We start from the raw sequence: 27,555 nt of genomic DNA, 5'->3' as shown, positions 1-27,555 counted from the left end.
ATTGTTGTAGAAATGTACAACCAGCACATGAAAAGCTCAACAATGGTCAGAATTACAACTGACTGAATAATTATTTGAACAATTAAAATTTGTTCAAATGTGAAACTGCTAAGTTTCATAAGAATTATCATCTGCAATTAATTCTTTGGCTAGCTCTAGTTAGAAGGATTTTTTTGTGTCCCTAGTCTGTTTGCCAGAAGCTGGGAATGAGTGACAGGGGATGGATCACTTGATGATTACCTGTTCTGTTCATTCCCTCTGGGGCACCTGGCATTGGCCACTGTCGGAAGACAGGACAATGGGCTAGATGGACCTTTGGTCTGACCCAGTATTGCCATTATGATGTTCTCCTCTGTGAGGAACTCAGATTCGCAGCCCAGAGGACATGCCCACTCAAACTTCAGAGTCAATACCATAGCCCTGCCTTTATATAATATCTCTGGGACAGTCTGAAGTACATTCACAACCCTGCTATCCTAACACACTGCAAATACCAGAAAACCTCTGCAAAACTCTTGGAGCCTGGCCTGCTCCTGTTGAAGTCAATGGGAGTTTCATCACTGACTTCTGTGAAAGTAAGACTAGGCTCATAATTTGATCTACACCAGCTGGTGTTTCTCCTCACACCGGTAAGATCCCTAGCTGCCTTGTTAGCGCTGATCCCCCCCTCCCCCATCCTCTTTGTGCTGACACAGAGGTTGGAGTGGGGCTGAGGATATGGTCTCAGTGTTTATTTGTATTTACATTTCCCATGGGCTTTTTAAATGCCTCAGGGATCTATCTGTAGGGCTGAAACAACAACAAATCTGGTTTTCTCATTAGTTTCTAAAGAGTAGAAATCCCACAAAGAGACAGGATCTTGTATTATTTTGGTCCCATAAATGATTCCTAAAGAATTTGTAATTGTATTTGGAAAATGTAAAGAAAGACACAAATATGTAAGTTTGTCAGAACAGTTACTTTTTTCATCTCTATTTGGGATCGTGTGGCACAGCCCCTCTACACACCTTATTCCTTTACATATAAGCATTCAGGAACCTGATAGTTCACACACAACTGTTCTTCCAAGTGAATGACAGCCTCCTCAGAGTAAGTCAGTAGGATTTGCGCTAACCTAGTCTCAGGCTATGGCTAATAGCTGTTTATATATTATACAGGCTGCCATTTTTCTCCCCTTCTGACCTTTTCCAAGGGAGTCAGATTTTCAACAAGGTACAATATTTCCTTCATCCTCCCTGAGGAATGAGTGAGGAGGTCAGTGAATTGTGTGCACATATGTAAAGACAGCATATTCCTAGGGGTTTAAAAAAATAAACATGCACAAAGTGTCAGAGTACATAATATTGTGTCAGGTTTGGCTAAATATCGGCTAAAATACTTAAAGTACTCAATCAGAATGCTTGGCTAAACAGATAGAAAAAAGTTAATTTCTCATTAGAAAAAGAAATATGGTATGATCGTCTCTCCTTCCCATTATGAACTTAAAATCCTATATTTTTGTCCCACTCTGCAAATTTTCATTTCCTCTTTGCTTGTAATTGACATGAGGCCCATTTCTCCTCTTCCTCACACTAATTTTACACCAGTGCAACTCCACGGACTTAGTTGAGTTACTCCTGATTTACAGCTGGGAGATTGGAGTCAAGCCTTTTGTTCCTCTGGTTTTTCCTCGCTTTTTTGCAAGAATCAAGCAGAGAATGAATCCAAGAACTGAGTTTCCACTGATGATCTTGATAAGACTCCAGTATTGCTTAGGAAAAAAATCAACCACACCCAAACCACAAATCCACCAAGCCATTAAAAAAAACATAACCCTTAAGAGATCATATAAACTACATAACAGTAATACAAATGACCCAGACTATTCTCCTTCTGATAAGGATAACTGTCAATAATAATGAAAATTACATCTGCATATCTAGGAGAGAATAAACGAATGCTGAAGCTAGTCTTAACTTAGATAGTCGTTACTCTTATGAATTTAAGTTAGACACTTGAATGCTGCCTCATTGTAGCTTTTTGGCCTTTAATTTAAGTTTTCCTATAGGAAGTTATATCTAGTTATATCTAAAGGAACTGTTATATCTATGTTTACTGTGGTAGTGCCAAAGAACATAAATCGTGTCAATATTCTACAAGAAATGTTGCCTCTAGGACTTAAAGTAAGCGTATATTATGGCATCTCTTCCCCTAAATACTTTGAGACATTTTTTTCTTTTTCAACTTACTGATATTAACGAAACTAAATATTTTTCCTTCTATTCTTTATGTAACCTTCTGCCAGGTGGAGCCAGCAGCAACCAGGGCTGAGTTCAATGTCTAGGGGCTCCTTTCCATTGATAAAACACAGAACCGGCTCAAGATGGGTAATTTATAGTAACCTGGGAAATTTATACACCACCCATGGGCGCCTTTGAGAGGCAATACTTCCCCACTCACAAGCACAGAGTCTGAGTGTAGAAAAGAAACTTTTACTAAAAGGAAGGAAGGAACTTGGCGTTAATTTGAGAAAATACCACAAACAGGGTTCATAAACATAAACCATGAGTAAAAGACCCACCCCCAAGTAGGTTGGGCAGTATCCCTTTCCCCTCAGGTTCTTAAGTCCAGTAACCCAAAAGTCCCTTTCACGTGCCCAACCTTTCTCTGCACCCCACTCACAGTTGCTGTCCTTGGACAATGCAGACCCAGAGTTCAGAGGTGCATCTGCAGAGTTCACCTCTCCCCTGATTGGGGTAAAGAGGTATCTTACACACCCACTGCTCAGGCACCCTGCTCGCTCACTGCCAGCCACCCTGCTGGCCACTCCTGTCAGCCGCCTGCTTGACGTTTCCACCGGCAGCCTACTCATCCCTCTCGCCGCACCTCTTCACCAACCATCCTGCTGGCCGCTTGTCGCAGCTCTCCACCGCTGCCCTGCTGGCCACCTGCTCACTGCTCTTGCCACACTTCTCCACCAGCCACCCTGTGGCCGCTCATCGCGCCTCTCCGCGACACCAACCACTTGTTCACCAGCTGTTAGTCGCCTTCTGCTGCCACCTGCCTCTCTGCTGTGACCTCTGTACATCACTCTCAATAATTTTCAGCTCTTTGCAGGCTAGGCAGAAACACTGCCCCATCTGGAGTACTGTGTCCAGTTTTGGGCCCCACACTACAAGAAGGATGTGGAAAAATTGGAGAGAGTCCAGCGAAGGGCAACAAAAATGATTAGGGGTCTGGAACACATGACTTATGAGGAGAGGCTGAGGGAACTGGGATTGTTTAGTCTATGGAAGAGAAGAATGAGGGGGGATTTGATAGCTGCTTTTAACTACCTGAAAGGTGGATCCAAAGAGGATGGATCTAGACTATTCTCAGTGATAGCAGATGACAGGACAAGGAGTAATGGTCTCAAGTTGCAGTGGGGGAGATTTAGGTTGGATATTAGGAAAAACTTTTTCACTAGGAGGGTGGTGAAACACTGGAATGCGTTACCTAGGGAGGTGGTGGAATCCCCTTCCTTAGAAGTTTTTAAGGTCAGGCTTGACAAAGCCCTGGCTGGGATGATGCAGTTGGGGATTGGTCCTGCTCTGGGCAGGGGGTTGGACTAGATGACCTCCAGAGGTCCCTTCCAACTCTGATATTCTATGATTCTATGATCTCAAGTGATTTCAGTTTTCAGTTATTTTTAGCTCTTAGCAGGCAAGGCAGAAACACAGTCCTACCACAACCGATTTCAGCTCTGATTGGGCATTTAACATAACAAAGAGGCTCCTAATAAAGACTGTTTAGCTCTATTCTTTGAACAGTGGTGAGGAACAGGTTAAACCGTCTAGGGAGGGCCCTTGATGACAGTGTGCAGCCTCCTGGCTAGGGATACCTGCTGCAGCCCTCTTACTTTCACAGGGCTCTGACATTCGGGCCCCTGGCTTAATGAGGTTCTTTCATCTGAGGGTGGCCCTCATTTGGGACAGGTTAAGCACAGTCCTGCTTTCCTGTATTCCTACAATAATTACAACAGTGGTAACCATATTTCACTACTCCTGCATTCAGTACTAAGGTGATTTGTACCCAATGCCAGCAAAAGTTGATCACTTTGTCACCACTGTATCTGCTGAAAATGTAAGCAGAGCAGGAGCAAACTTTATTTACATAAACACACCCAAGTCATTCCCCCTCTCAGCTAGCTGTCAGGGAAACATTCATTCTGACCCGGCTTACATTTATATAGCTTTATTACTTCATCAGATGTAACTGCAGCAACTTTTCTTCATAAACATACCTGTAGCACTGTTACAACTTAGGCCAGCCCTCCTGTTTCAATAAACAGTCTGTCTATTGTGACTGGGTCCAACCAGTGCTTAATTTGTGCTGGGGTTTGCCGAGGCTGAGTCCCGGCACCTCTAGGCTTGGTAGTTCATAGTCCTGGCACCGCTGGGCTGGCCACATCAGTTATGAAAGTAAAAAAAACTGCTTGAGCCCCAGCACCTCTTTCATTACAAATTAAGCACTGGATCCAACTACTGAATCCCACAAGCTACTAACCCCCTGTGTCTGGGTAGTGACTGGTCACTTGTTCCTAGATCTGGATCTGTGAGGCACACTCCCAGGAGCAGACACCACATCTGACACCCTGCAATCCAGCTGCCTGGACCTCAGAAGCAGTGCCACAGTCCTCCTGAACTCCCAGTTGCTTAGACCCATCACTTCTCCCTGCCCCTGAGTCCACCTCAATATGGCAACTCTGGTTTGCTAGTCACACCCTTCAGGGAAAATGTGGCAGTAAAGCAAGGAAAACAGGCTTAACCAAGATATTTCTTAACCACAAACACTTCTATTCTTAAAAGCACAAGAGGTACAGATCTGTGGAAAACAACAAATTCCTGAATGTAATCCCTCTCTCGGTCTGACCTCACCACCCATGTGAGTACCGGGTTTGGTCCGAATCCTTAGGACAGCTTTTCCTGCCTGCTTGGCTGGAACTCCTGTAAGTGGCAATGGCCCGTAAAAGGAGCTCTGGGAGCATACCTGCCAAATGTAATTCATCTGGAGTGACAGTGACAAACTGGGTCAAGATGCCTGTGTCTAACGCACAGGACTATGCGTGAGGGCTCTGGGGCTCCATTCCCAGCTCCACCACTGGGAAAGTCACCAAAGCTCCCTGTGCCTCAGTTCACCCATCTGTAATAAGAGACTAATACTACAGATGTACCTCCAAGTAGGTGAAAGTACTCTAAGATCCCCAGCTGCAAGTATTCTCATTAATTTATTATTAGATAAGAGAGAGGAAGAGACTGAATGGATCAAGACACACTCCCTCGCTTCACACATTCACATCTGCAAAAATGTCACGCAGGGAACTACTTAGAGTGTGGCATCTAGGTATATACCATGCCTCCCAGAGCCCTGCAGAACAGCCAGAGCCTTGCCTTTTCCATATCCCTTTTTGGGATGGCCAGCACCTGCTGGAGTGTTAGAGGGTGCAACACTTGAGCTCAGGAGAGCACAGGGCCTGTTGTTACTATTCGTATTAAAGTGGTTACTGGTTCCAACTAAGATCGGGGCCCCACTGGGCAAGTTGTTTTACAAGACAAGACAGCTAGAGGGTGGAAAGGAAAACAGAGGCACAGAGAGATAAAGTAATTTACCCAAAGGCACCAGCAGGACAGCGGCAGAGATAGAACCCAGGTCTCCTAACTTCCAGTCTGGTGGCTCTAGGCAGTAAGATCCTGATCCAGAAAGGCATTTAAGCATGTACTTAACTTTAAGCATTTAAAATCATTGTACCAATGGGATTACTCCCGTATTTAAAGTTAAGGACTTGCTTAAGTACTTTGCCAGATTAGAGCCTAGATTACTAGCTCCCACACAGCAGTAGTGAGGCCACAATCTGCTTTTGGGTTTGTTAATAAAAATACACATCATTAGAGGGGACAAAAATCACAGTAAAGATTCATTTTGAGCTATTCTTCACAAGACAAACATACTTTTTTCTTAAATTGCCTTTTTTTACTTTTCCCTTTCTTTCTCTCCAAACAATTAGAAGCCCAAGATTACATTGGTTCAATGAGCTACATTACAACCTCACTAACTAAACAAAAAACTCTGTCCTTGCAAAACAGAGTCGGACATACCATTGTGCACTTAAGAGAACTCAGGAAATGTTTCAGTGATATTCAGCATCCCCAGAGACGCTTAACTTCAGCTCATGAAAACACACTAGTGTCTAAGGCATGAAAATTACAATGGCTTCCTGCATACACCCCCTCTAGGTCTTGAATCTAATTTAAACAACATGGCAGGAATCCAGCAATAACCTATGGTCATGGATTAGAGCTCTTATCCTGAGCATGCTGACCTGGATTTCTATCTGTGTCTTTTTTCATTTAACTGTGAAAACATTTTCTCCCTCATAAGTAACTGATGATAGTAATTATAGTAATTCAATTCACTCTACTACAGCAGGAATTTTCAGTCTGAAAACTTGGAACAAAATTCTCTGCTTCCAGTTACAGATCAGAGTACCTGAAAAGTAACTCTACTGATTATAATGTTGTTACCCCACACTTACACTGGTGAAACTGAGTACAGAATTTGGATCTATTTTAAGTCGTTTCTTTGCCATGCAGTGTATTAAGGACAGCTGACTTAGTACAACAGTCTGAAACATTTTTTAAAACTGTCTTCATATTTTGTAGTGCTGCAGTTAGAATAATAGCAGACATAAGAGTGGAAAGGAATGTTACAGCCATTCTGAAAAATGGTGCCAAATTACAAAGGAGGAAAGTTACAGCTAACCCTTCATTTAGACCTCAGTCCCGCAACTGACCCCCTAAACCAGTCCAGAGATCTACCCAAAAAGTGTCAATTCCAGGGTAGGAGCTTAGTTTGCAATTGTTTCCTCACACACCTGTTAACATTCTCTTCACACTATACTAGCAGATGCAAGTTTTTCTTTGTGAGTAATGTTACGTGATACAAAGGCCCCAAAACACCTATGCATTTGAGCTAAATGTAATTAAAGTTATGCCCATGCTTAAGTGCTGGGAGAGGCCTGTGGGTAATGAGTCCACCACTATGGAGGATATAGATTAGATGGACAAAACAGGTAATTCGATTAGACTATTGAAAATAAATTCATTATTTTCAGCCCCGTTTTGCTACGTGAGATTTATGCAACTCTTCTTGTTGGGTTGGTGTCTGAGAATGTTTCATTTTCATATTACATATATATATTAACCTTAATATCCTGCAGATTAAAATCTGTGGTTAAATATATTTTAGGAGGAGAGCTGTAACTAGAGCAGAACTAGATAATTCCACTCTAGGCCTCTTGGAACAGGAGGAGATTACCAAAGGTTCCAAAGACAGTCAGAATGGAAGAGCACATCAGATACAGTGCAACAGGCTCATATATCTTAATAAAAAACCTGAGGTCCTGCAGCCTGCCTGCATTTGTAACAAGCTTGTAAAGTTTCAGAGTGGTAGCCGTGTTAGTCTGTATCAGCACATACAATGAGGAGTCCTTGTGGCACCTTAGAGACTAACAAATTTATTTGGGCATAAGCTTTCGTGGGCTAGAACCCACTTCATCAGATGCATGGAGTGGAAAATACAGGAGCCGGTATAAATACATGAAAGGATGGGGGTTGCCTTACCAAGTGTGAGGTCAGTCTAACGAGATAAATCAATTAACAGCAGGATACCAAAGGAGGAAAAATAACTTTTGAAGTGGTAAGAGAGTGGCCCATTACAGACAGTTGACAAGAAGTTTGCAAACTGGATACCATCAGATTAGGCCTGAATAAAGACTGGGAGTGGTTGGGTCATTACAAAACCTAAACCTAATTTCCCCAATACTAATTTCTCCCTACTGTTACTCACACCTTCTTGTCAACTGTCTGTAATGGGCCACGCAAATAACTGGGAAAGAACCCTAGATCCTCTCAGCACAAAGAGCTATGGGATATAACCCCGGATACACATAAGTGAATGCAGAAATGGTGAGGACACTGTAATGTGGGTAGGGCTTTGGGGTGGGGCTGTTCACACCTGGGCACTGATCACCCAGCCTAACTCTGCAGTCAAGACATACCTTGGGGGCAAATCCTGGGGAGAGTTTAGGGGAAGTCCCTTACTATCATGTATGCCAGCTGCAAATTCGCTCAACCAATCCTAGGCGCACCAGCTTAAGTGCAGAAGGGGGTAGAAGCTAGGAGCACTCTGTGAGCCTGAAAACCCTGGTCTGGCTCTGTGGAATTTGATAGGGCGAGGAGCCCCTACAAGTGACTTCAAATGACAGAGTCATTGGGAGTGTGGCCTGGAGTTGAGCACCACACATCCAGGGGCAAAATTCAAATGGGGCAGGGCTTACATACTTTCAACAAAGAGAAACAATGGAAGTTCTATACAGCATCAACAGAAGAAGCATGAATGATGCTAAAAACACTGAACCCTTTGAAACACAAAGTTTACTCCAATTACAAAATACAAATCTTGAATAGGTAATGGACAAACCAACAGCTCATCAAATAATAGACAGCTAAAAGCAAACTTGTAAGAGGGTAAAATATGAGTATAATAAGTCAGAATAATAAACCTAAACAGGAAATTCCAAAGACTGCCACCAACTATGAATGAACCATACATAGTACTGTAATTTATGTATAAAAATGCATCCTTCTCAGCAGCAGCAAATTAAGTGCATGCAGCCGTCAGACCAAATTAACAGGAGAAAGCACAGCTCCTCAGCCTATCCTGATCCTCTTAACAAAATTGTCAATTACCAAAGCTTAGAAAGTAGCTCAAGTAACACCGCAAGCCTCTTTCATCAGTTACAGCTTTTGTCATCCAGGGTCTAACAAACATATGTTCCCAATATTTCCCTTGACGAATGTCTCTCCTTCAAAACCAAAACACAGAGCATATGCCAACACCAAATCTTTGATTGGAGAGCACATACCAATTGGCCTCTGGTTTCTTTTTCCTATCTGTAGGTTTCCCCCTTTACATTCGTCAGGCCACTCTCAAAATCAATTACTAAATCAAATTTCCGCCCCTTCCCCACCAAGTCCCCTCTGCATTGACCTCTTGGTTATCTGATTCCTAATCAACTACCTCACCTGACTAAGGGCCAGATTGAATACACTAATTCACCACTGGGCTTCTGTACAAGCCTTTGTGTGTTATTTGGAGGTCTGCCACAACTTTATCTAAGTTTCCACGGCAGAGAAGCTAGATGGCATTTTGACTGAATCTGGCCCCAATACCAAAGTCATTCTGCATTACCTTTGAGCCATGCTTATTTAAAACTCTCAGTAAAATCTTAAAGGAATTATCACCAATCCCTCTCACCTCCCTCACATTAAAAAATAAAAAAATCAGACTTCTAAATTAACTTGTATAGTTGAGGACCTCCAGTTGTAGCCACCATGGGCTGTGATCTTGAGAGATCTCATAAGGTAAGTAGAGTTAGGCATAGTGGCAGGAAAAGCTCAAGTACTGCAGAAAGTAAACTTAGTGATTCAATGGGAGCTACTCTTCCCTCTGAGTTACCAACAAAACAGTGTTCCTTTGGGGTGTTAAAGGATTCCATGCTAGGAGAGATGCCATCTTTCACAGAAGATATTAAATGGAGATCTCAACAATTTGCAGTCATCAAAGAATCAAGATTCCATGGTACTTCTCATAATCTGGCCATACAGCAAACTGAATAATTATATTTTGTCTACTTCAACATCCTGTTGGTGATTGAATTCTTCACTTTCTCTCCTACACTTTTGTAGTGTTACAGTGCACTGTTAGCCAGTTGCTGAATTCTACCACAGAACAGGCTGACATGATTACCATATTTAATGTTTATGAAGCACCTTGGGATAAACTGTGATGTATAAATTCATCCCTATGATTTTCATTTGTAATTCCTTTTTCAATAGGCTTTATCTTTCCAGGTAGAAAATGGTAACAATGGGAGTAATGGTGACTCCATTAAAGTTCAAAGGCAAAACTCCAATTAATCAATGAGACCAGGATTTCATCCTAAGAGACTGATTTTCAGTTGCACTAAGGTCCCTTCAAAATGCTCCAACAGCATAAGGAAGTGTGTAGAAATGGCCCCTGAACTGCCTCCTCAGCCACAGTAGAGTGCACACAAGTGCTGTACACCAGCACTGCTCCCAGCCCTTGATGTATGAAGTGGACTGGGGACAAGTCAGGGTGTGGCTGGAGTAAACTGCCCTGTGACTACCGTTCTCTGCTTCCTAGGACTACTTATAGGGAATCCTGGGATGCCAAAATAGAAGGAGTGCAGAAGTGGCTTTAAAGCACCTTTCTCCCCCATACCTGACCCAAGGATAGAACAGAGTAACTGAGCATCAGACCCTACATTTTAACTTTTCTCACTGCTTGATTTTTTTAGTATAACAAATGATCTTTTATGGTATTTAACCTGAACTTCAAGTTTTTTTCCTTTACTGAGGGCTTTTAATATTAATATCCCACTGCACAAGGCATTTCTGTTTTATTTTTGATAACTATCTTTGAGCAAATCTGCTGTAAGTGAATGAGATTAGCAATTCAAGAGCCAAGTATTCTGTGGCTGATGATCAGTACTTGCAAAATTCTACCCTCTTCATCATTTCCTTTAGAATATATCACTGAAAAATTATTGTATAATGAACATTAATACCTTGATTAAAGTGAGAGATGGTATGTAATATTTATGCCTCCTGGCTCACAGTGTGTTCACCTCATTGCTGTGCACTCTCATTAAACAATTACTGTTTCCAGAAGTAAAAGGGACAGTGTATACAAGTCTTGGGGCAGGGAAAGCGTAAAGAGCTTTATTCATAGCTTGAAGGCAGTTGGGGCTCCAGACCTAACTTCTGTTCTGCATTTAACAAGAATCACTAGAGGTTCGATTTTATTACGTGTGTGTGAGTGGGGGAGAGAGAGATTTCTCCCTTCGTACCCAATCAACAGAGGATATGAATCTACTACAGCTCCCAAGTAGGTGACTAAGGCCATTAGCCAGTCTTGCCAACGATTGTGAAATTATTGCAAGCAACACTATTTGTTCCTGCTGCAGGAACTCTTGCAAAAACACAATTAAGTTCCTGCCTTCGTGAAATTTGTGGGGCACAAAACCAGAGAAAGAGAGATAATTCACTGAACTGGAAACCATGAGGCTATGAGTTCTAGCTCTTCCATTAATGCTGTTAATGTTTCTGTGCCCTTCACAGCCCTTACTATTAAGCAAGCAAGGCTTCATATTATTACCGCCAGGGACATAAATATCACTCACCCATTTTACAGATAAGATAACTGAGAAGTTGCACAAGGCTATTCTGGAAACAGAACTCGAATATAACAGACCCAAGTCTCATTCACTTTGCTACATTGCCTTTCAGAAGGAACATGTCACACATGCGTGTGTAAGTCACACTAATACAATGTGGCTCTGTGTTGCCTTTTAAAGACTAGGCCACATATAGAGATTTTTGACTCTGCTACTGCCTCCACAAAAATATTTGTGGTTCTTCAGCTCAAGTGGGAGGGGCTAATGTTTTTAAAACCTGAGGTTCCAGGCTCAGTCCTCACAAATGACCCAAACAGGGGTATTGTTATACTTGGATACAACCCCTACACCAGTGTTTCATCAGTGATCAGTCTGTGGACCGGAGATCTCCCTGATACAGTTTAGGAAGGTGGCAAGCAGAGTCCTGGTATCAAAAAGGTTAAGAAATACTGTCCTAGACTACCTTCTGCTCCTAGAGCCAGCAATTCTGATGCCCAGCATTCCATTGTTGTCTCCCAAACACTTGTCATGTGACTTTGCCGGTGGATTACATATTGCCCTCTATGGGCTGGCTCACATAGAGTATAACAGAATGCCTTCCCACATACCACATACTCCTATAGCAGAAGTGAAAAAGGTCTTGAGATACAAATCCTGCTTGCGATGGAAAATAAATATTAGTGTTAAGACTCTGTTTGAATGATTGTATATTGCATAACACTACTTAGAAATGAATTTGATATTTTAATATTTTAGTGTTGCATATTTAGTGTTTCAACTTTGGCTCATGGGAGCTTTTAAGAACAGGATGTAGCATTTTATTATAGAGTATGGTTGAAACTGAGAACAATACATGGGAGATCTTGCCTGTGCACCCAAAGAGTGGAAGATGCTACTTGTGTAAACTCCAGAAACTTGATATAATAAACATATATTTTCAGAAAGCAAACCTCATTCTCAAAGTTGTAACATTATAATGAGTGGGGTTTGGATGCCTCAGGCATTGCTAATGATCTACAGAGCCTTTCACTTATAGGTCACCAGTTTGAATCCAGCACAGATGAGTATGATGACCCCTATGTAAGGTGAGTTTGGTGGACCATGGTTCTAAATTCCATGTCACAAATTCATCATGCTGTTTCGCACTAAAATGAAAGTTCTTCATGGTAGGAACTGTTTCTTCCTAAGGGTGTGTACAGAGCCTAACCTGGATCTCAGTTGGGTCTTCTAGCAAGAACAGAGGCCAAAATCTTACTTACGAAAAATTTGCAAAAGTTGGCAACAATGTAATTGTCACAAACCTTTAGGGGTGAGCAGGGGGAATTCAAAAATCAGAAGACAGACCAAAAAACATGATTTAACTTTTCTGGACAATCTCACAAAATGTTGGGTCTGACTCATGATTTTTGAACTTTTGGTGTTGTCAATAATATCTTTTGCTCAAGCTGTAGAGGTCCTGCTTTTAGATCTGGAGTACCTAGGTTAAACCTCTGGGGATGACAAAGATGACGGCCGTCCTATTATACACCAGTAACTTGTAAATATCACAAAGGATTAAATTAAGGTCACCAAACACATTTACTGTTTATCACAGAAATTTCAGTAGAGATGGACAGGATATGTAGATCCTTTAGTGTATCCCTTCACCTGATCAGAGTTATTCTCCACAGTTACAGTACAGTAGGGTCAAAAATACCAGAAATCTTGTTCTTTCACCATTTTAAGACCAAAAATGTATAAGTCAATGATTAATAAAAATATGTGAATAGGCTCCACCTTCAGTACCAGGGTAGCCAAACATTTCTGCTGAACTGATCAGTAGTGAAATAATTAACAATCCCAACCTTCAAGCAAGCTTAATTAGATTTCAGATTTAGCACCTTTTGAGCTGAGTTCTTGTTTCAACCTAATCAGCAAACTCAGTAAGACAGCATTACACTGCTTTACATTTGGGAAGTTATCTTTTAACCATTAATGGACAAAAACTTAAAAATACCATTCCAAGGGCACCCATTGCCCTAACTATGCTTCCAGTGACGTCAATAATAAAACTTCCATTGAATTCAATGGAAGGAAATTTTGGCCACTCCTCCAAATTTCTGAAAATCTCACCCATAAAGCTTAATTCTTCAGAAACTTCTGGGGCCACCAGAAAAGTGCTGGTCAGGAGAATCAGTTAGTACAGCCTGAATCCGACCCCTTATAACGAGTAGCTAAAAACTAGTGTCAGAACAATCATATCACACTTGTTAATTTATCAGTCATATTTTATTCATTATATAGTTTAGCTATATAACAACTCATACTTCTATTGATAAAAGTAGTGTTTGAATTGAGGAGAGAGAAAAAAAGGGATTCCTCTGCCTCTAGTGGAGTTTAGACTTTACTTTAACAGCTATGCCTGGGGTAATTTTTATGCTTGGCTCACATGTATACTTCTGGACAGTACACCAGATTCCACCAAATATCAGGAGTTATCAAAACATTTCCTCACAGGAACCTGTCCCCGAGACCTCTTCTGCAAGCACTTTATTCTTTCTCCCCTCAAAATTACCCAAACACTGGATATAAATATGTGTCAAACAATTTAGCCTACTTAGTAAGGGGGAAATGATGTACTGAGTGCAGAGGGAAACAGTTCCTGTGTGACAGAGAACGCTTGCAATGGAGTGGACCAGAATGTGAGAGCTCAAGCTGGTGTCTTCAGTGGCTGATGGACTGGCACTCCAGTTTGCACATAAGCACTCTAGAGCAGGAGAATATGCTAGCAAAATATGAGAGAGGGTGCCACGTGACCTGTCTGCCTAGAACACACACACAGCTTGCACCGGCCTTGCTTAATCTCTCTCTCACACAGAAATCTTGATGTCTCGCTTTTTCTTTTCCATGTGCAAGAATAATCAGTGGCTCTCTGGCAGCTTTACTCCACAGCATCAAGGGTCAAAAGAACCTCACCCTCACATCACTCCATCTGTTTGCAAGCCTCAAAACCATTGTCACAGCTTTATTACAGCATCCTGAATGGTTCTTTCCATGGTCAGACATCAGGATGCAAAGAAAGCTTGTGCTACAACACACTGTTGCACACAAAAGACCAATCTCAGTATATTCGGAAAACTCATCCACACATCTATTCCCACTGAAATTGCTAGTTCTAGGGATGCAACAGGGATATAGTACATTAAGTAGAATGCTACACAGTTATATATCAATCCATTTTCCTGCCCCCCACTAAAACATAAGGTCTGAGTTTTGAAGTTTCAGAGTAGCAGCCACGTTAGTCTGTATTCACAAAAAGAACAGTAGTACTTGTGGCACTTTAGAGACTAAAAAATTTATTTGAGCATAAGCTTTCGTGGGCTACAGCCCACTTCATCGGATGCATAGAATGGAATATATAGTAAGAAGATTATATATATATATATATATATATATATATATATATATATATATATATATATATATACATACACATACACACACACACACACACACATACAGAGAACATGAAAAAGTGGAAGTAGCCATACCAACTGTAAGAGGCTAATTAATTAAGATGAGCTATTATAAGCAGGAGAAAAAAAATTGTAGTGATATTCACAATTTTGCAACAGAAAAGCTTCAAAAACAGACTCCAAAGAGAAACTGCTGAGCTTGAATTAATATGCAAACTATATACCATTGCTTGGGTTTGAATAGAGATTGGGAGTGGCTGGGTCATTACAAATATTGAATCTATTTCCCCATGTTAAGTATTCTCACATCTTCTTGTCAACTGACCAAAATGGGGATGGCTCAAAATGGGAAAATTCAAGGCAACACACTGGAGATAAGCTATCAGAGGAGTTCTGAATACCACAGTAATACTGACAAGTGTCTTTTAAATTTTATTTTGCTGTAGCTTGGGAAACTTATAAGCAACAGCAGAGGCAATGCTACTGTCTATTTGCAGACAGGAATACATTGGTTCATATTTGCAATCACGAGGGAATACTTTTAAATCAAAGATCAAATTGTGCAAAAATAGATGGCTTACTGTCACTCACTGGGTACAATATACTATTCATTATGTGCAAGTGGATTTTTCAGTGCTTTAGTTGACACAAAGAAAGGTTCATACTTTACCATTCCTGCACACAGCTTCACATCTCCCTTTACAATAGATAGGATCCACTGCAGCACTTTTTCATTTCAAAAGTATGAAACCTTTTAATTCAGTGCCACTAAAAGGTATGTTATCATGCCTTGTGTTGTGCCCAAGACATATAATCATGTACCCAAAAAGAACCTTCCTATGGACTTCTGAACATGTTCCAAACTATTGTGTACCATAGCAACCAATACATTGTAATAGCAATGCCAGCCAAAGGTACGTCAAAGGAATGACACTGAAGGTTGTAAAGGTAAACATGGTATTGTGACCATACTACTTTTCAGGATTAGTGGGTAAAGCACAGAAGTGGGACTATTTGAGATGTGGTTCTATCCGCAGCTCTGCCACAGACGATAGACCCATTATGTGACTCTAAAAAAGTCATTAAGCTTTGCTAAGCCTGTTTCCCCATCTGTAAAACTGAGATAATAATACTTTCCTACCACCTATAGGCATGATATGAAACCTAATTCATTTATGTTTGTGAAGGGCTTTGAGAGCCTCAGATTGATGATCCTGCAGAAGTGCAAGGTGTTAATTAGCAAGGATTATCAAATTCACTAGAATGTTCACACAATCCCCAGTATGTGACATTATTACACAAATACAACTTCCATCAAATTCTCAGGAGAAAATAAGACCTGTGTCTAAAAACAAATATGTATCAAGTTTTTCAGTAAAATTACACAAACAACAACAATTATTGGTTCTCATGTGGTCCAAAACATTCAAGTTAATTATACCAGAATTTACAAACAGAACATTGTACTCCATTTCTGAGGAATTGGGTTGGGAGTGGGAACCTACCTAAACATTTGGGGTCTAATTTTAAAAGGTGCTCCTCTGAAGATCTGGAATCTGGGTGTCACATTAAGGTGCCATATTTGTAACTGGACTATCTCTAAAAATATAAGATGTGTATGATATATTGTTCATGTTCTCTCAGTTACATATCTAATGCATTAGCTGCAATTTATATTTCATGGTAAAATCATTATCTTACCTTCATTTTTCCTTGTAATTTAAGATAAAAATTATGATAGTTTATTCTTTAAAACAGACATTCACAAAAATATTTATTTAAAATACAGAGAGAACTACATGGGATCAAATTCCTTTCTGGTGTGACTCCATTTGCTTTAACCAAGTAGCACCAAGGATTAATCTGTCCCATTAGGCTCATTTTCTATTCCAAAATTCCTTAATGGCATAAAAAAGTGAGCTGGCTGGCCACAGTCATTAAATACAGGCATTCTGGATCTCGTCCTACTTCCACTGAACTCAATGAGAGTTAACTAGTGGGATGTCAGAACCAAACACAGACAACTGAAAAGTAGTCTTTGATCTTGAGCTTTAGTTCTTATGCAAAATCTGCCTGTGCCAACCCTCCTTAATTTAGTTTTGTAATAAAACTTTGGCATGGGATATAAATGTTTTGCTGGAGATTTGTCAATAACAACCTTCACAGTCTATACAACTTCTACTTTCTTCTTTAGGCACTGGTAAACTGATTCCCAAACCCCACTCAGATATACTGGATGCTTCACAAGTACCTGGAACCTAACACAATGGTTAATTATTGTCAGAAGACAGGTCTGGGGTTAAAAAAGGGGTGGAATGGCGTTGATCAAAACAACCCAAAATTTCAATGGAGGGGGAGGGTACAATCAGAACCTGAATCCGGAACTTAGTTTTGTGCAAACCACCATTCTGGGCCAATCCAAATCCCAGATTCCAACTCTCAAACTACAGGTATTCAAAATCTCTCTAAATAGGACCCATCTCTAGTGGTTAATTTTTTTCTCTTCTACAAGGGGACAGTAGTTTTGCTTAGATGTTACTAAAACTGTATCCATCTCCACCACCTCAAAACCATGTTATTTCCATATATTTATACTGCAGCACTGAGATAATATGTAACATACTGTACAATATATTAATTACCATTTGTGTCAGAGATGGCAGGACTTTTAAAGAACTCGGAAGTCATTTGATAGTTTATGTGTCAGAAATGGACAAGCAGGGCACAATCTTTATTTAATGAAAATTTACTTGAGGTGATCCACCAAATAACTTTTTATTTAAAAAAAAAATTATGAATGACAAGAATGACTGGATTTTCCTAATAAGCATGGGACACTGGAAGATCCTCAAAGTCTTTCAAATCACATCACATCTGAGTTTTTTTGTTTTATGCCCTCACCCAGCATCATTTATAAAACATTACAACTCTTTCCTCAGCAATACATTTAGGTGACCCGAATGTTACATCTACCCAAGAAGTACTGTAGGAACTTCCCCTAGTGAAGCTCTATGCAGTAGAAATGTGTAAGTCAGTGGAAGAGTCTTCTCAATATTAATTCTAAATTCTGCCAACCAATTCTGTACAAAATTCTGGGGTTAAAGCTGGTACAGGCTGGTACAGCGTACAGGTAAAAAGTGGCCACCGGTACTGGCCCATACAGCTGACTTTAAAGCACTGCAGCGCTTTACGACAGCACTTTAATGTCGCTGCCCCTTTTGCACCCCCTGTTGGCGGCCCTGCCAGGTCCCTATTGACGGGGCGAGGGAGGGCGCAAAAGGGAAAGTGACGGTAAAGCGCTGCTGCGGCAAAGGACCCTGCTTAAAGTGCTGCCACGACAGCACTTTAACATCATTGCCCCTTTTGCCCGCCTGGGCCGCCGATGGAGCGGGGATGGGGCGGAAGGAGCAGCTGCCCTGGGGCTGGCAATTTAAAAGGGCCGTTTAAATTGCCACTGGAGCCCCAGATGGCACAGGCCAGGCAGAGCGAATGGGCTGGCTGGGGGATGCTGACCCCCCCAGCCCCGCCCCTTCTGCCCAAGGCCCCACCCCCTTCCGGGCGGGGGGGGGGGGGCGCGGTCCAGAGCCCACCCCTGTACCAGTAAGAGTTCAGTTTTACATTCACCTGTGACAAAATTGTTCTGTGCAAACCTGTTATGAAAAAGGCCTTGTGCAGAGAAACAAAAGGCACTCTCGTGGCTTTTTCCATCTATCATGTACCCACTCCATGTCGACTTAAGAGGGCCTCTTTTTTGAGCCAATTGGTAACTACTTTTTGAAATTTGTCCAGACCAGGGGACGGCAACCTTTCAGAAGTGGTGTGCTGAGTCTTCATTTATTCACTCTAATTTAAGGTTTCGCATGCCAGTAATACATTTTAACGTTTTTAAAAGGTCTCTTTCTAGAAGTCTTTAATATATAACTAAATTATTGTTGTATGTAACGTAAATAAGGTTTTTAAAATGTTTAAGAAGCTTCATTTAAAATTAAATTAAAATGCAGAGCTCCCTGGACCGTGGGCAGTGTGAGTGCCACTGAAAATCAGCTCGCATGCCGCCTCTGGCACACGTGCCGCAGGTTGCCTACCCCTGGTCCAGACAACAGCTGGATTAATTTGGGTAGATGAAGCAGAGACACACAAGAGGACAGATTGTTGGAGATCTTTGGTGAACACTTTCCTCCCTCAGCAACAATGATTGTCTCCACTCAATATCTGGTTCTCTGAGTCTGGTTGGATCATTTCACTAGCCCACATGGAACAAGCTGTACTGCAAGAGACTGAATCCAACAGAGCCCAGTGTATACTATGCAATGTCACCTCGGGAACAAACTAATGTACACAAGGCCAAATTCACCCCAGCTGTAATAGTGTAACTTCACTGGACGAAATGGCATTGTATCAGACGTGAATCTGGCTTATAAGATCTGATGGTATGAGGCACTAAGTGTCTTCAAAACACACTAAAACTCAGCATTTCACAGGAACAAACCTTCAATAAGCTAAATGAAAATTAAAAAATTCCAACAATAGCTAAGTTTATAAGACAGGCATGGTCCAGTTACTTATCCAGTAGTCCATCCAGACAATGACATGCAAAGACAGTGGAAGTCTTTGAAGATAAAGGTTACCCATTGTGGGACCACAATATGAATGCACTCATTGCAGGACACCTGTTGGAAAGAGTACATAATGGACACCAACACCTCACTAAAAAAGAAGAACTAGCCAGTTTGTCTGTGTGGCAGCTGAGCATAAGGCAAATTACAGAGTGGAATCATTCAAATCTTAAATAATGACAGAAAGACATAACTTAAAGAATCTCTCATAGCCACCACTTCACGTGACAGAATTTCAAAAAGAATAGCACTAGATCTGGGCCAAGAAATGGGACACAATGCAGAAAGCCAGTGATTATTATTCCAGATTTGTAGAAATTCTACTTTACAGATGTGGTTACTACATCCACAAGATTAGTGACCAATTCTGGAACAGAGTTTCTTAATCATCTTCTGAAGCACCTGGTATTGGCCTCTCTCAGAGATAGGATACTGGACTTGACACATCAAAGTCTGATCAGATATGGCAATTGCTGCATTTCTATGATTCAAGGTAGAAGAAGCCAATACGGAAGAAATTGCTCTTGGTTTGTAGGGGGCAAATTACAGAAATAAAGTTTTCAAAAGTTAACAAAGCAAAAATTATTTTAGATTTAAGACGACAGTATTTATTTTCCACTTTAAAACATTCACGAAAGTGGACCAAATTATCACTTGTCCTCCAAGGCTATATGTGGAAGCTGAGCTTTCATCTAAAGATGCAAAACAGATGTATAATAATATAAAATTTGATACTGCAAACAGGTTTTGCTGTATGCTTTCCAATTTATAAGGGTTTAATTTTCATTTTAATTACTAAATGAAATGTTAACATTTCAGTAATCAAGGAAAGGGATTTCCTGGGGGATGGAAGGAAGGAGACAGTGAGGGGAGGGGGCTTCCTGGATTTTGAGAGAGAAAGTGGCACTGGAGTTGTGGTTCCTGTGCACAGGGGGGAGGGGACAACAAAGAGGGATGGAAAACAGAGGTGGAAAACCAGACTGAAATGAGAGCAAGGAGACTGCAGAGACAGTGAAAAGAGGAGAGGAGTGAGAGACTGAAAAAGGAAAAACCCTAGGGAAGAGTAGGCAAAAGGAATAGAGTGACTGAGGGAGAGAACACAAAGGGTATGGGAATGAAAAGAGGGTTTATGGAAATGAGATTTAAAAGTAATCTGCAATACAAGCAAAGCATTGAAAGAATCACTGAAATATAAGTGGGGTGTCCTACCCAAAGCTTATTGGGAGGAGCAAAGGGAAGGAGCAAATCTATACTAACTTTTTTTTTTTAAATGTCTTTGCCTGACAAAAATTACCTTCCTGCTTTTGGGTTTGAGAAACGTGTTCCTGAACAAATCATCCTAAAAAGCAGAGCAATCTGGTTAGCTGTTATAGTGAATCACTCTATGGGGGAATTTCTTCTGTTTAGAATGCATCTGATCAATCTTCCATTTAAAAATAAAAGTTTTAAAATTAAAAGGCAGGAAAATCAAAAGGGAACTGTCAACCTGAAATCCAGATGATTTTTTTTAAAATGACATAAAAGTTGTTTCATACTCTACACTCAACCCAGAATCCCCCGCAGCTGATTTTTGTGGCTTTACAATCACCATATCCTATTTTTTAAAAGTGTGTGTTTCAGGCAGCAACAGGAAGACAAAGGAAACTGACTGCCTTCACAGAAGAAATAGTGAACCTGACAATTTTCGTAGAAGCAGTCTTATATCATGATGGACAACCTTATAAAAACATAGCAACTATAAAAATGCACCAAATAGACAAACTGAAAAAAGAAAACATGAATTTTTCAATAATCTTTCAGCATTATAGATATTAGCTGTTATTTTTGACAACATCAGGTAAACATTTTGCAGGCAGATATCTGGGCGGGGGGAAGGGGTGTTCTCTTTTTTACATTGATGGCGTCACTCTAAAAGCACCTAAATATCTGAAATAGAGGGAAGGGAGTCTTACCTGAGCTCCTGTGACTGATTCCTAGAATGCTGCAATCTGAAGTGTCTCAGAGGAAACTAGAACCAGGAAAATCATGTTCTAAAACAGATTTTTTTGGTTTGGGATTTTGTTAAAAAAAAGTTTGGTTTGAACTTCTCCCTGTGCTGGCTGCTCCATATCACAGCCTAGGGGCATCCAGTTCCTATTTCCTTTTCAAATCGTGCAGAGAGATTTGACAAGGGAGGAGGAGAAATCCAGACAAAAGGGATAGGAAAGGGACAGAAAAGAGATACTGAAAAACAGGAAGACAAGATATACCAAGACATACAGCAGAAAAGGAAAGAAGTGGCATGAGGGAAAAACACAAGCAGCAAAAGCAGCACAGTAGAATAGCTACCTGTTTCGCAGAAAGCTTGTTGAAGTAGTACACTAAGACTACAAACAAATGTGCGATTTTATCAGGGGAGACTGGATACATGATTCTGTAGGTGTAGGTAATGGAACTCTGTAGTCCAAAATTCTTTTTATGTTCTTTAGTAGGACAAAGTCTAGTTTTAACATAAAATGGCTTTTGCAAGAGCAATACTGGATACTTTCAAAGTCTGTGCGTGTGCATGTTTTAAAATCAATTTGCGTGTATGTGATGGGGAAATACAGGCATATTAAGCAGTCAGAGGTGACAATGCATATTTGTGTATGCACATGACAGGAGGGAGTGAGTTAACAGAATGTAACTTGTTACTGGCAAATTATTCTGGTTGAGAATTCCATATAAAAAGGGTTACAGACATTAAACAAAATATGTATCCACTGATGTTCGAAAGTGCACAAAGTTGCCTTTTATTTTTTAATTCATTTCCAAGGAGAATTCTGTGCTCTGTGCTCCCCCTTTTTTTTCTAAAATGTGGTTGCAACCCTCTGCCTTTACATATTATATACTGCATTTAGTTAATTCAGCGGATGACACCAAAATCTTCACACACATACATACATACACACACGGATCTTCCCAGTTAACTGGACTTGGAAAAATATTTCCTTACCTGGATCATGGAAAGGCACCAAAGCAAAGTTGTAAAGTGGTTTCTTAGGTCTTTTCAGAGAGGTTTCCAAAATTTTAGATGCGCCTTCAATAACTTGAACTAAGTCATCATACATAGAGCCAGTCACATCAAACACAAATGCCAAGGTGGATGCTCCCTCTGGGATTTCTTCAGCTCTGGGCTCCTTCTCTGCATTGGCATCTTGTGCATAGCAAGAAGAAAAGAGAGCCAGCAAGAATACTGTGCACAATCCCGCTCTCCAAATGGGGATATTTCCACAGGAAATCATTTTTCTCCCCAGTGCCTAAGCAGCGTGCTTGGTACTCACTAAGTGTCAGAGGGCTTCCACTCCAGTTGAGAAATGCATTTGAACTTTTTAAAAAACAAACAAAAAAAACAAAACCTTTTTTGCACAACTTAGATCTGAGTTGCTACTTCCCTCCCCCTCCACACACACACACACACACACACACTCCACCAGCCCTCTGAGAGAGGGAGGGAGGGAGAGAGATGCAGCAGTTTTTGTTTGTGTGTAGTTTCTGGTTCCTTTCCCTTCCCTGTCTACTTGTCTGTAGGACTCTTGTAATGTCTCATGGAGTGAGGGGAGAGAGTCCCATCCATGCCCTGCTGTGTGTGTTGCTGCTGCTGTTGGGATCTTTGGCAAGAGGCAGAGAGAGGCTCCCAACGTGCTGCTGCGGCTGCTGCTGCTGCTGCTGCTGGAGTCTTTGGCCAGAGCCTGAGGTTCCCAACTGCTGCTGTGAGACACAAGGAGCGGATGCCTAGCCCGGCCTCGGCTTCCCATTGGTCACCCGTTCTCCCCCCTGCATTTGCCTTAGAGGCCCTTTTTTAGGGAGACTTTTTAAAATGTTTATAGGGTCACTTGAGTGCCACAGAATCACTTGGAGCAAAACTTTCAGTGATAACAATAAAAGCAGGACTGAGCCATAAGCAGGAAATTCACCCCAGATGTGTGGTTCCCCCACCACTCTGTGACAGTCAGGGGAGCTGAATGTTTCCATTAGTGATTAGGAACAATGTACTCACCAGGATTGGCCTGCAAATTCCTGAGCTAGGAGGACATGGATAATCCTAGTACTCCCTCTCAACCTTAGGGGTGGGGAGATCTGGATATGAACCTCTCCTTCCACAATAAAAATAAGCTGACTGCCCCCCACCACCTGCCAGGAGCCTACGGGGGGCGGGGGAAGAGAAAGATTTCCACTGGGAAGTGCAACCTAAGGAATTTCCCCACCGACCTTCTATTCAAGTCTGTCTGTACCCCACCACCACCAGGCTCTACCTCTTCTCCATTCACTTACCTTTGCAGTGATCTGGAGCAAAAATAAATCACAGTGGCCTATATCCTCCCAATGTCTTTGTGGTCTAGCAAGCTAGCCAGCCCAATCCACACTCTACTCAAGCGTTCACTCCTACAAGTGGAGAGTGAGGTGTTATTTCTTTAATATTTGGTGACACTCAGATATTAAAAGGCTGGAGGGCCATAAAAACATCTGGATAGATAAACTGCTAACAGACAGAAAAGAGCAGCCTATATCACCCTACCATCACCAAAGTGGATGGAGGGTGACAATCAACACTAAAGTGGTGGCAGGTATTCTCTACCCCTCTCCTCAGTCTGTCCCTTCAAAAGATGGAACACTGGCGGAAAAGGTTGCACATGCCCTGCCCCCAATTTTTTGCCCCCTTCTTCCCCTCTATTTCTTGTTGAATACCAGTGCTCATTATCTAGCTGGCAAGTTGCTACTCCTGGTCTGTTCCACGGGCACTGCAGCCTCCAAATGCTTCTGGGGACCTGGCAACTCAACAGAGCTGCAGCAAGCTGGATCACCAAATAGTCCATCCCCAGAAGATGGACTTTACATTTTCCTCAGGGAACCTATGGGAGCTGCTCTCTGCTCAGCTGCTCACAGAGAGAAGTGGCTGGCTGGCTCCAGTCTCTCCAGCAGAGAGGTAGGTACATGGAGGAGGGGGAATCCTGTCGTCCCCCCCCCGTTGTGCCCAGATTTTCCCGCCCCGGCCCCTTGCTCCAGGGACTGACCCCCCTCCCTCTGCCCTGCACTGCCCCGACTGGGCAGGCAAGCAGGCTCTGTGTCAGCTCCTCCCAGCCCAGCTCTGCAATTGGCAGGTGAGTCCTGGGACAGAGAGGGAGTGAGCAATGGAGGGAGCAGGAGAGAGGAGCGAGGAGGGCCTGTGGGAAGGGGCAGGGCAAGGGCAGGACCTCATGGGAAGGAGCAGGGCAGGCTGTCCAGTTTTCAGCAGTTAGAAAGTTAGCAACCCTAGTGGGTGGTGGCATATGATGAACGGAGTCAGTGAGGAAAAGGGATGGAGGGAGCCACAGAAGAAAGGTTACTTTGTGAATGGGGACAGGGAAAAAGAGAAAGTGATAGAGACCAGTGGGGCAGAGAGAAAGAACAAGACTGAAACAGGATAAATAGCGGGAGGTGGGGCAGAGACAATGACGGGGAGAATGGATAGATTGAAAAGAGAAAGATTGGAGGGAAAGTAAGGCCTGGTCTACACTACAAGGTTAGGTTGACATAAGCCAGCTTGCACAGAGGAACAGGAAAGGATGGGATGATGGGTAGGGGGAGAGATGTAAGACTGACTTGCAAATGAAACCTAAGCACTGAGAGAAGCTTCCCTAACATGTACTGGGCAAATTGCTCATACCTCAGTTTCAGCTAATTGACAGGAATAAATGTGTATCTAAAGTAAGCAAGAGTCTTCATGGTGTGCGATATCTGAGAGGGGTCAATTACTCAAACTCATCTCCCCAAAATAATATTTATGTTTATGCAATATGCAATTATACTTAGTGGGGCAAGTGAGTGTAATATAATGCAATAACTGTACACACATTGGGGAAGGGCCAAAGCCAAATATCTTACTCACAATAGTACTTTCACTGGGCTTGGTTCTTTTCTCAGTTAGTCCCCCACTCCAGCAAACACTGCCTTAAAATATCCTTCTAGTAGTATTACGGTAGCAACTAGAGGCCCCAACTTTAATTGGAACCATTGCTCTAGGCACTGTATATACACATAGTAAGATAAAGTTTTGCTTGGAATAGCTGACAATACAGAGAGAAGGTGGGAGAAAGGAAGTATTTTTATCCCTATTTTACAGATGCGGGAAACTGAGACACAGAGAGATTCAGGGCCAGATTTGTAAAGGTATTTAGGCATCTGAAGATGTAGATAGGTGCCTAGTGGGATTTTCAAAAGCATTTAGGTGCCTAAATCCCATTGTCCCAAGAACTGAACCTAGATTACTTGAATCCCTTAGGCACAAACCATCCTTTTTATCCCATACAAGTGTGTATAGGAGGAGTTAATAGCAATTACTGAAGTTAATAGCAATACATCAGTTTAAACTCAGAGTGAGAGGAGAACCGGGTCCTTTGCTTTCTATGGGATAAGTCATGTGGCTGAGGTAAGCAGGGTGCAGTTTAGTTATATTTGATATAGTTATGAAAAGTATTTTATTTTCTAAATTCATATTATTCATTTCCCCCATTATTTTACAAACTTTTATCAGTAATAAACTACAGTGCTCAAAACCATCATTCTATGACTGGAAAATTAATCATGTAGAAACATTTGCTTACTCCAATCAAGTTATATGCCTGGAATTGGTTTATAAAAAACAGATGTTTACATTCTTTTTCCCCTTCAACACTGACATCATAAGAAAAAAGTACATAACCAGAGCTGTGCAAAATGTTCACAATAAAACCAAACACCATGGAAAACTTGCCTTGTGTGGAACTTCACTGGCAGAAAACTCAAACCAGGTTAGTCAAAATGCTCACATATCTTCTGAATAAAGATGCGCCCAAGCCACAAAATCGGAATACAAATTTTGAATTCTTCAGAGACTGGAAGTATTTGGATCCAGGATTTTGGATCAGTCCTTTATAAAGATAAGTTCCTGTTAATGTTTTTCCTCACACAAAGAGCAGCCATAGACCCTCATTGTTGTTACCTTTAGATTAAGGAAAACAAAAAAAGAACAGAAGTAATGTCTTCATGAGAAAGTAGTTTATCTCCCCTGTAACATACTGCAGCAATCCTTAAAACAAAATGTCTTTCACATGGACAAAGTTCTTAAAAATTTAAAGGCACAGTACGGGGGAAAATAAAATAAACTACAGTTTCATTAGAAGGAGAGCTGATATATTTAGGTTACCTAATGCTTTCCCTTATATAAGATTCTTAAGGGTTTTATTTGTTTTGCTTTCTTTTAGAATCTCTAATACCTTCCCTGTTTGCAGAAGGCCTTTGAAATTTGAAGAAGGCAAATCTTCTGGCTAGAGAACTGCTTTTATCATTGTCCCATGAAATTCCATTCACGTTTTGCTCAGGTACAATCCATTGAAAAAAAAATCACCATTTTTCATCTGAAACTTGCATTCTACAGGAAAGTGTTAGCAGCATGCCAAAATAATAACTGAACAGGAACACTCTAAGGACAGATCCAGGCCACTGCTAACGCAGCAGCCACTGCAATGGGAACAACTTGAAGCTGACAGACCAGGTGCAGCAGGATGGGGAAGGGAAGAAAGCCAAGCCAGGTTCCCTCTGACTAACCCCTTGGACCTAGCACATCATTCCAGTGGCACATCCCACACTGCAGCACTGTATGGTACACAAGGCTGAAGCTCCACAGTTCATGGATGAGGGGGTGGAGGAATGAGAAAGGCTCTGGACTGTGCCCACTTCAACTACTCTAGCACCTTCCCACATTCCCCATCCCTGGCATAAAAGCCGTCTCCCGCTGTCTACTAAATGTAGTTATCCCTGTAGCTGAGTAGTAGTCTGTAGTCCAGCGCTGAAAGGCTCAAACCCTTCTCATGCTGCATTGTAAGAGAGTTGTCACAGTTGCCTGTAACAGAATTTGGTTTTACTGTTTTCTTTTTAAAGACACACCCAGGTAATTACACACACAAAGACTACATATAAAGAATGTAATTTACTTAGTTTGCAAAATCAAGCACTCAGAAGTTAACAACGGCCAGATCTGCGATTGTCCATGCAGTCTCAATTCTTCATTTTTATGTGTATGCCTTATAATATCGTCACTAATTTCTTCATTTCCTGACTTTTAAGCACTTAATCATGTAACCTTAATGTTCTTTTAATGTATGATTTTTGTATGGAATTTGTCTGGTTATCCTAGGTCTCAGGTTAGGAAGAGAAAATAAAAAAATACTCT

At 41.5% G+C, this 27,555-nt stretch overlaps 1 protein-coding gene across 6 annotated transcripts in view; it reads right to left on the bottom strand.

Annotated features, from left to right (window-relative positions):
• HMCN1 (hemicentin 1) overlaps positions 1 to 23,958 on the bottom strand; it is a 327,504-nt gene extending 303,546 nt beyond the window's left edge. For 4 of the 6 annotated variants that reach the window (XM_043521103.1, XM_043521105.1, XM_037906957.2 and 1 more), the window contains exon 1: positions 22,321 to 23,957. In XM_043521103.1, the coding sequence (XP_043377038.1) occupies positions 22,321 to 22,609 (289 nt within the window). In that variant the 5' untranslated portion in view covers positions 22,610 to 23,957. Of the gene's footprint in view, positions 1 to 22,320 lie in introns of all 6 variants that reach the window. The other 2 variants (XM_043521104.1, XM_043521106.1) reach the window with 2 other exon arrangements.
• Between the last annotated feature and the right edge of the window lie 3,597 nt (positions 23,959 to 27,555).

This window comes from Chelonia mydas, chromosome 8 (assembly GCF_015237465.2).
Source record: "Chelonia mydas isolate rCheMyd1 chromosome 8, rCheMyd1.pri.v2, whole genome shotgun sequence".
NCBI classification, from domain to species: domain Eukaryota; kingdom Metazoa; phylum Chordata; order Testudines; family Cheloniidae; genus Chelonia; species Chelonia mydas.
This window is presented reverse-complemented; position numbering and strand designations above follow the sequence as displayed.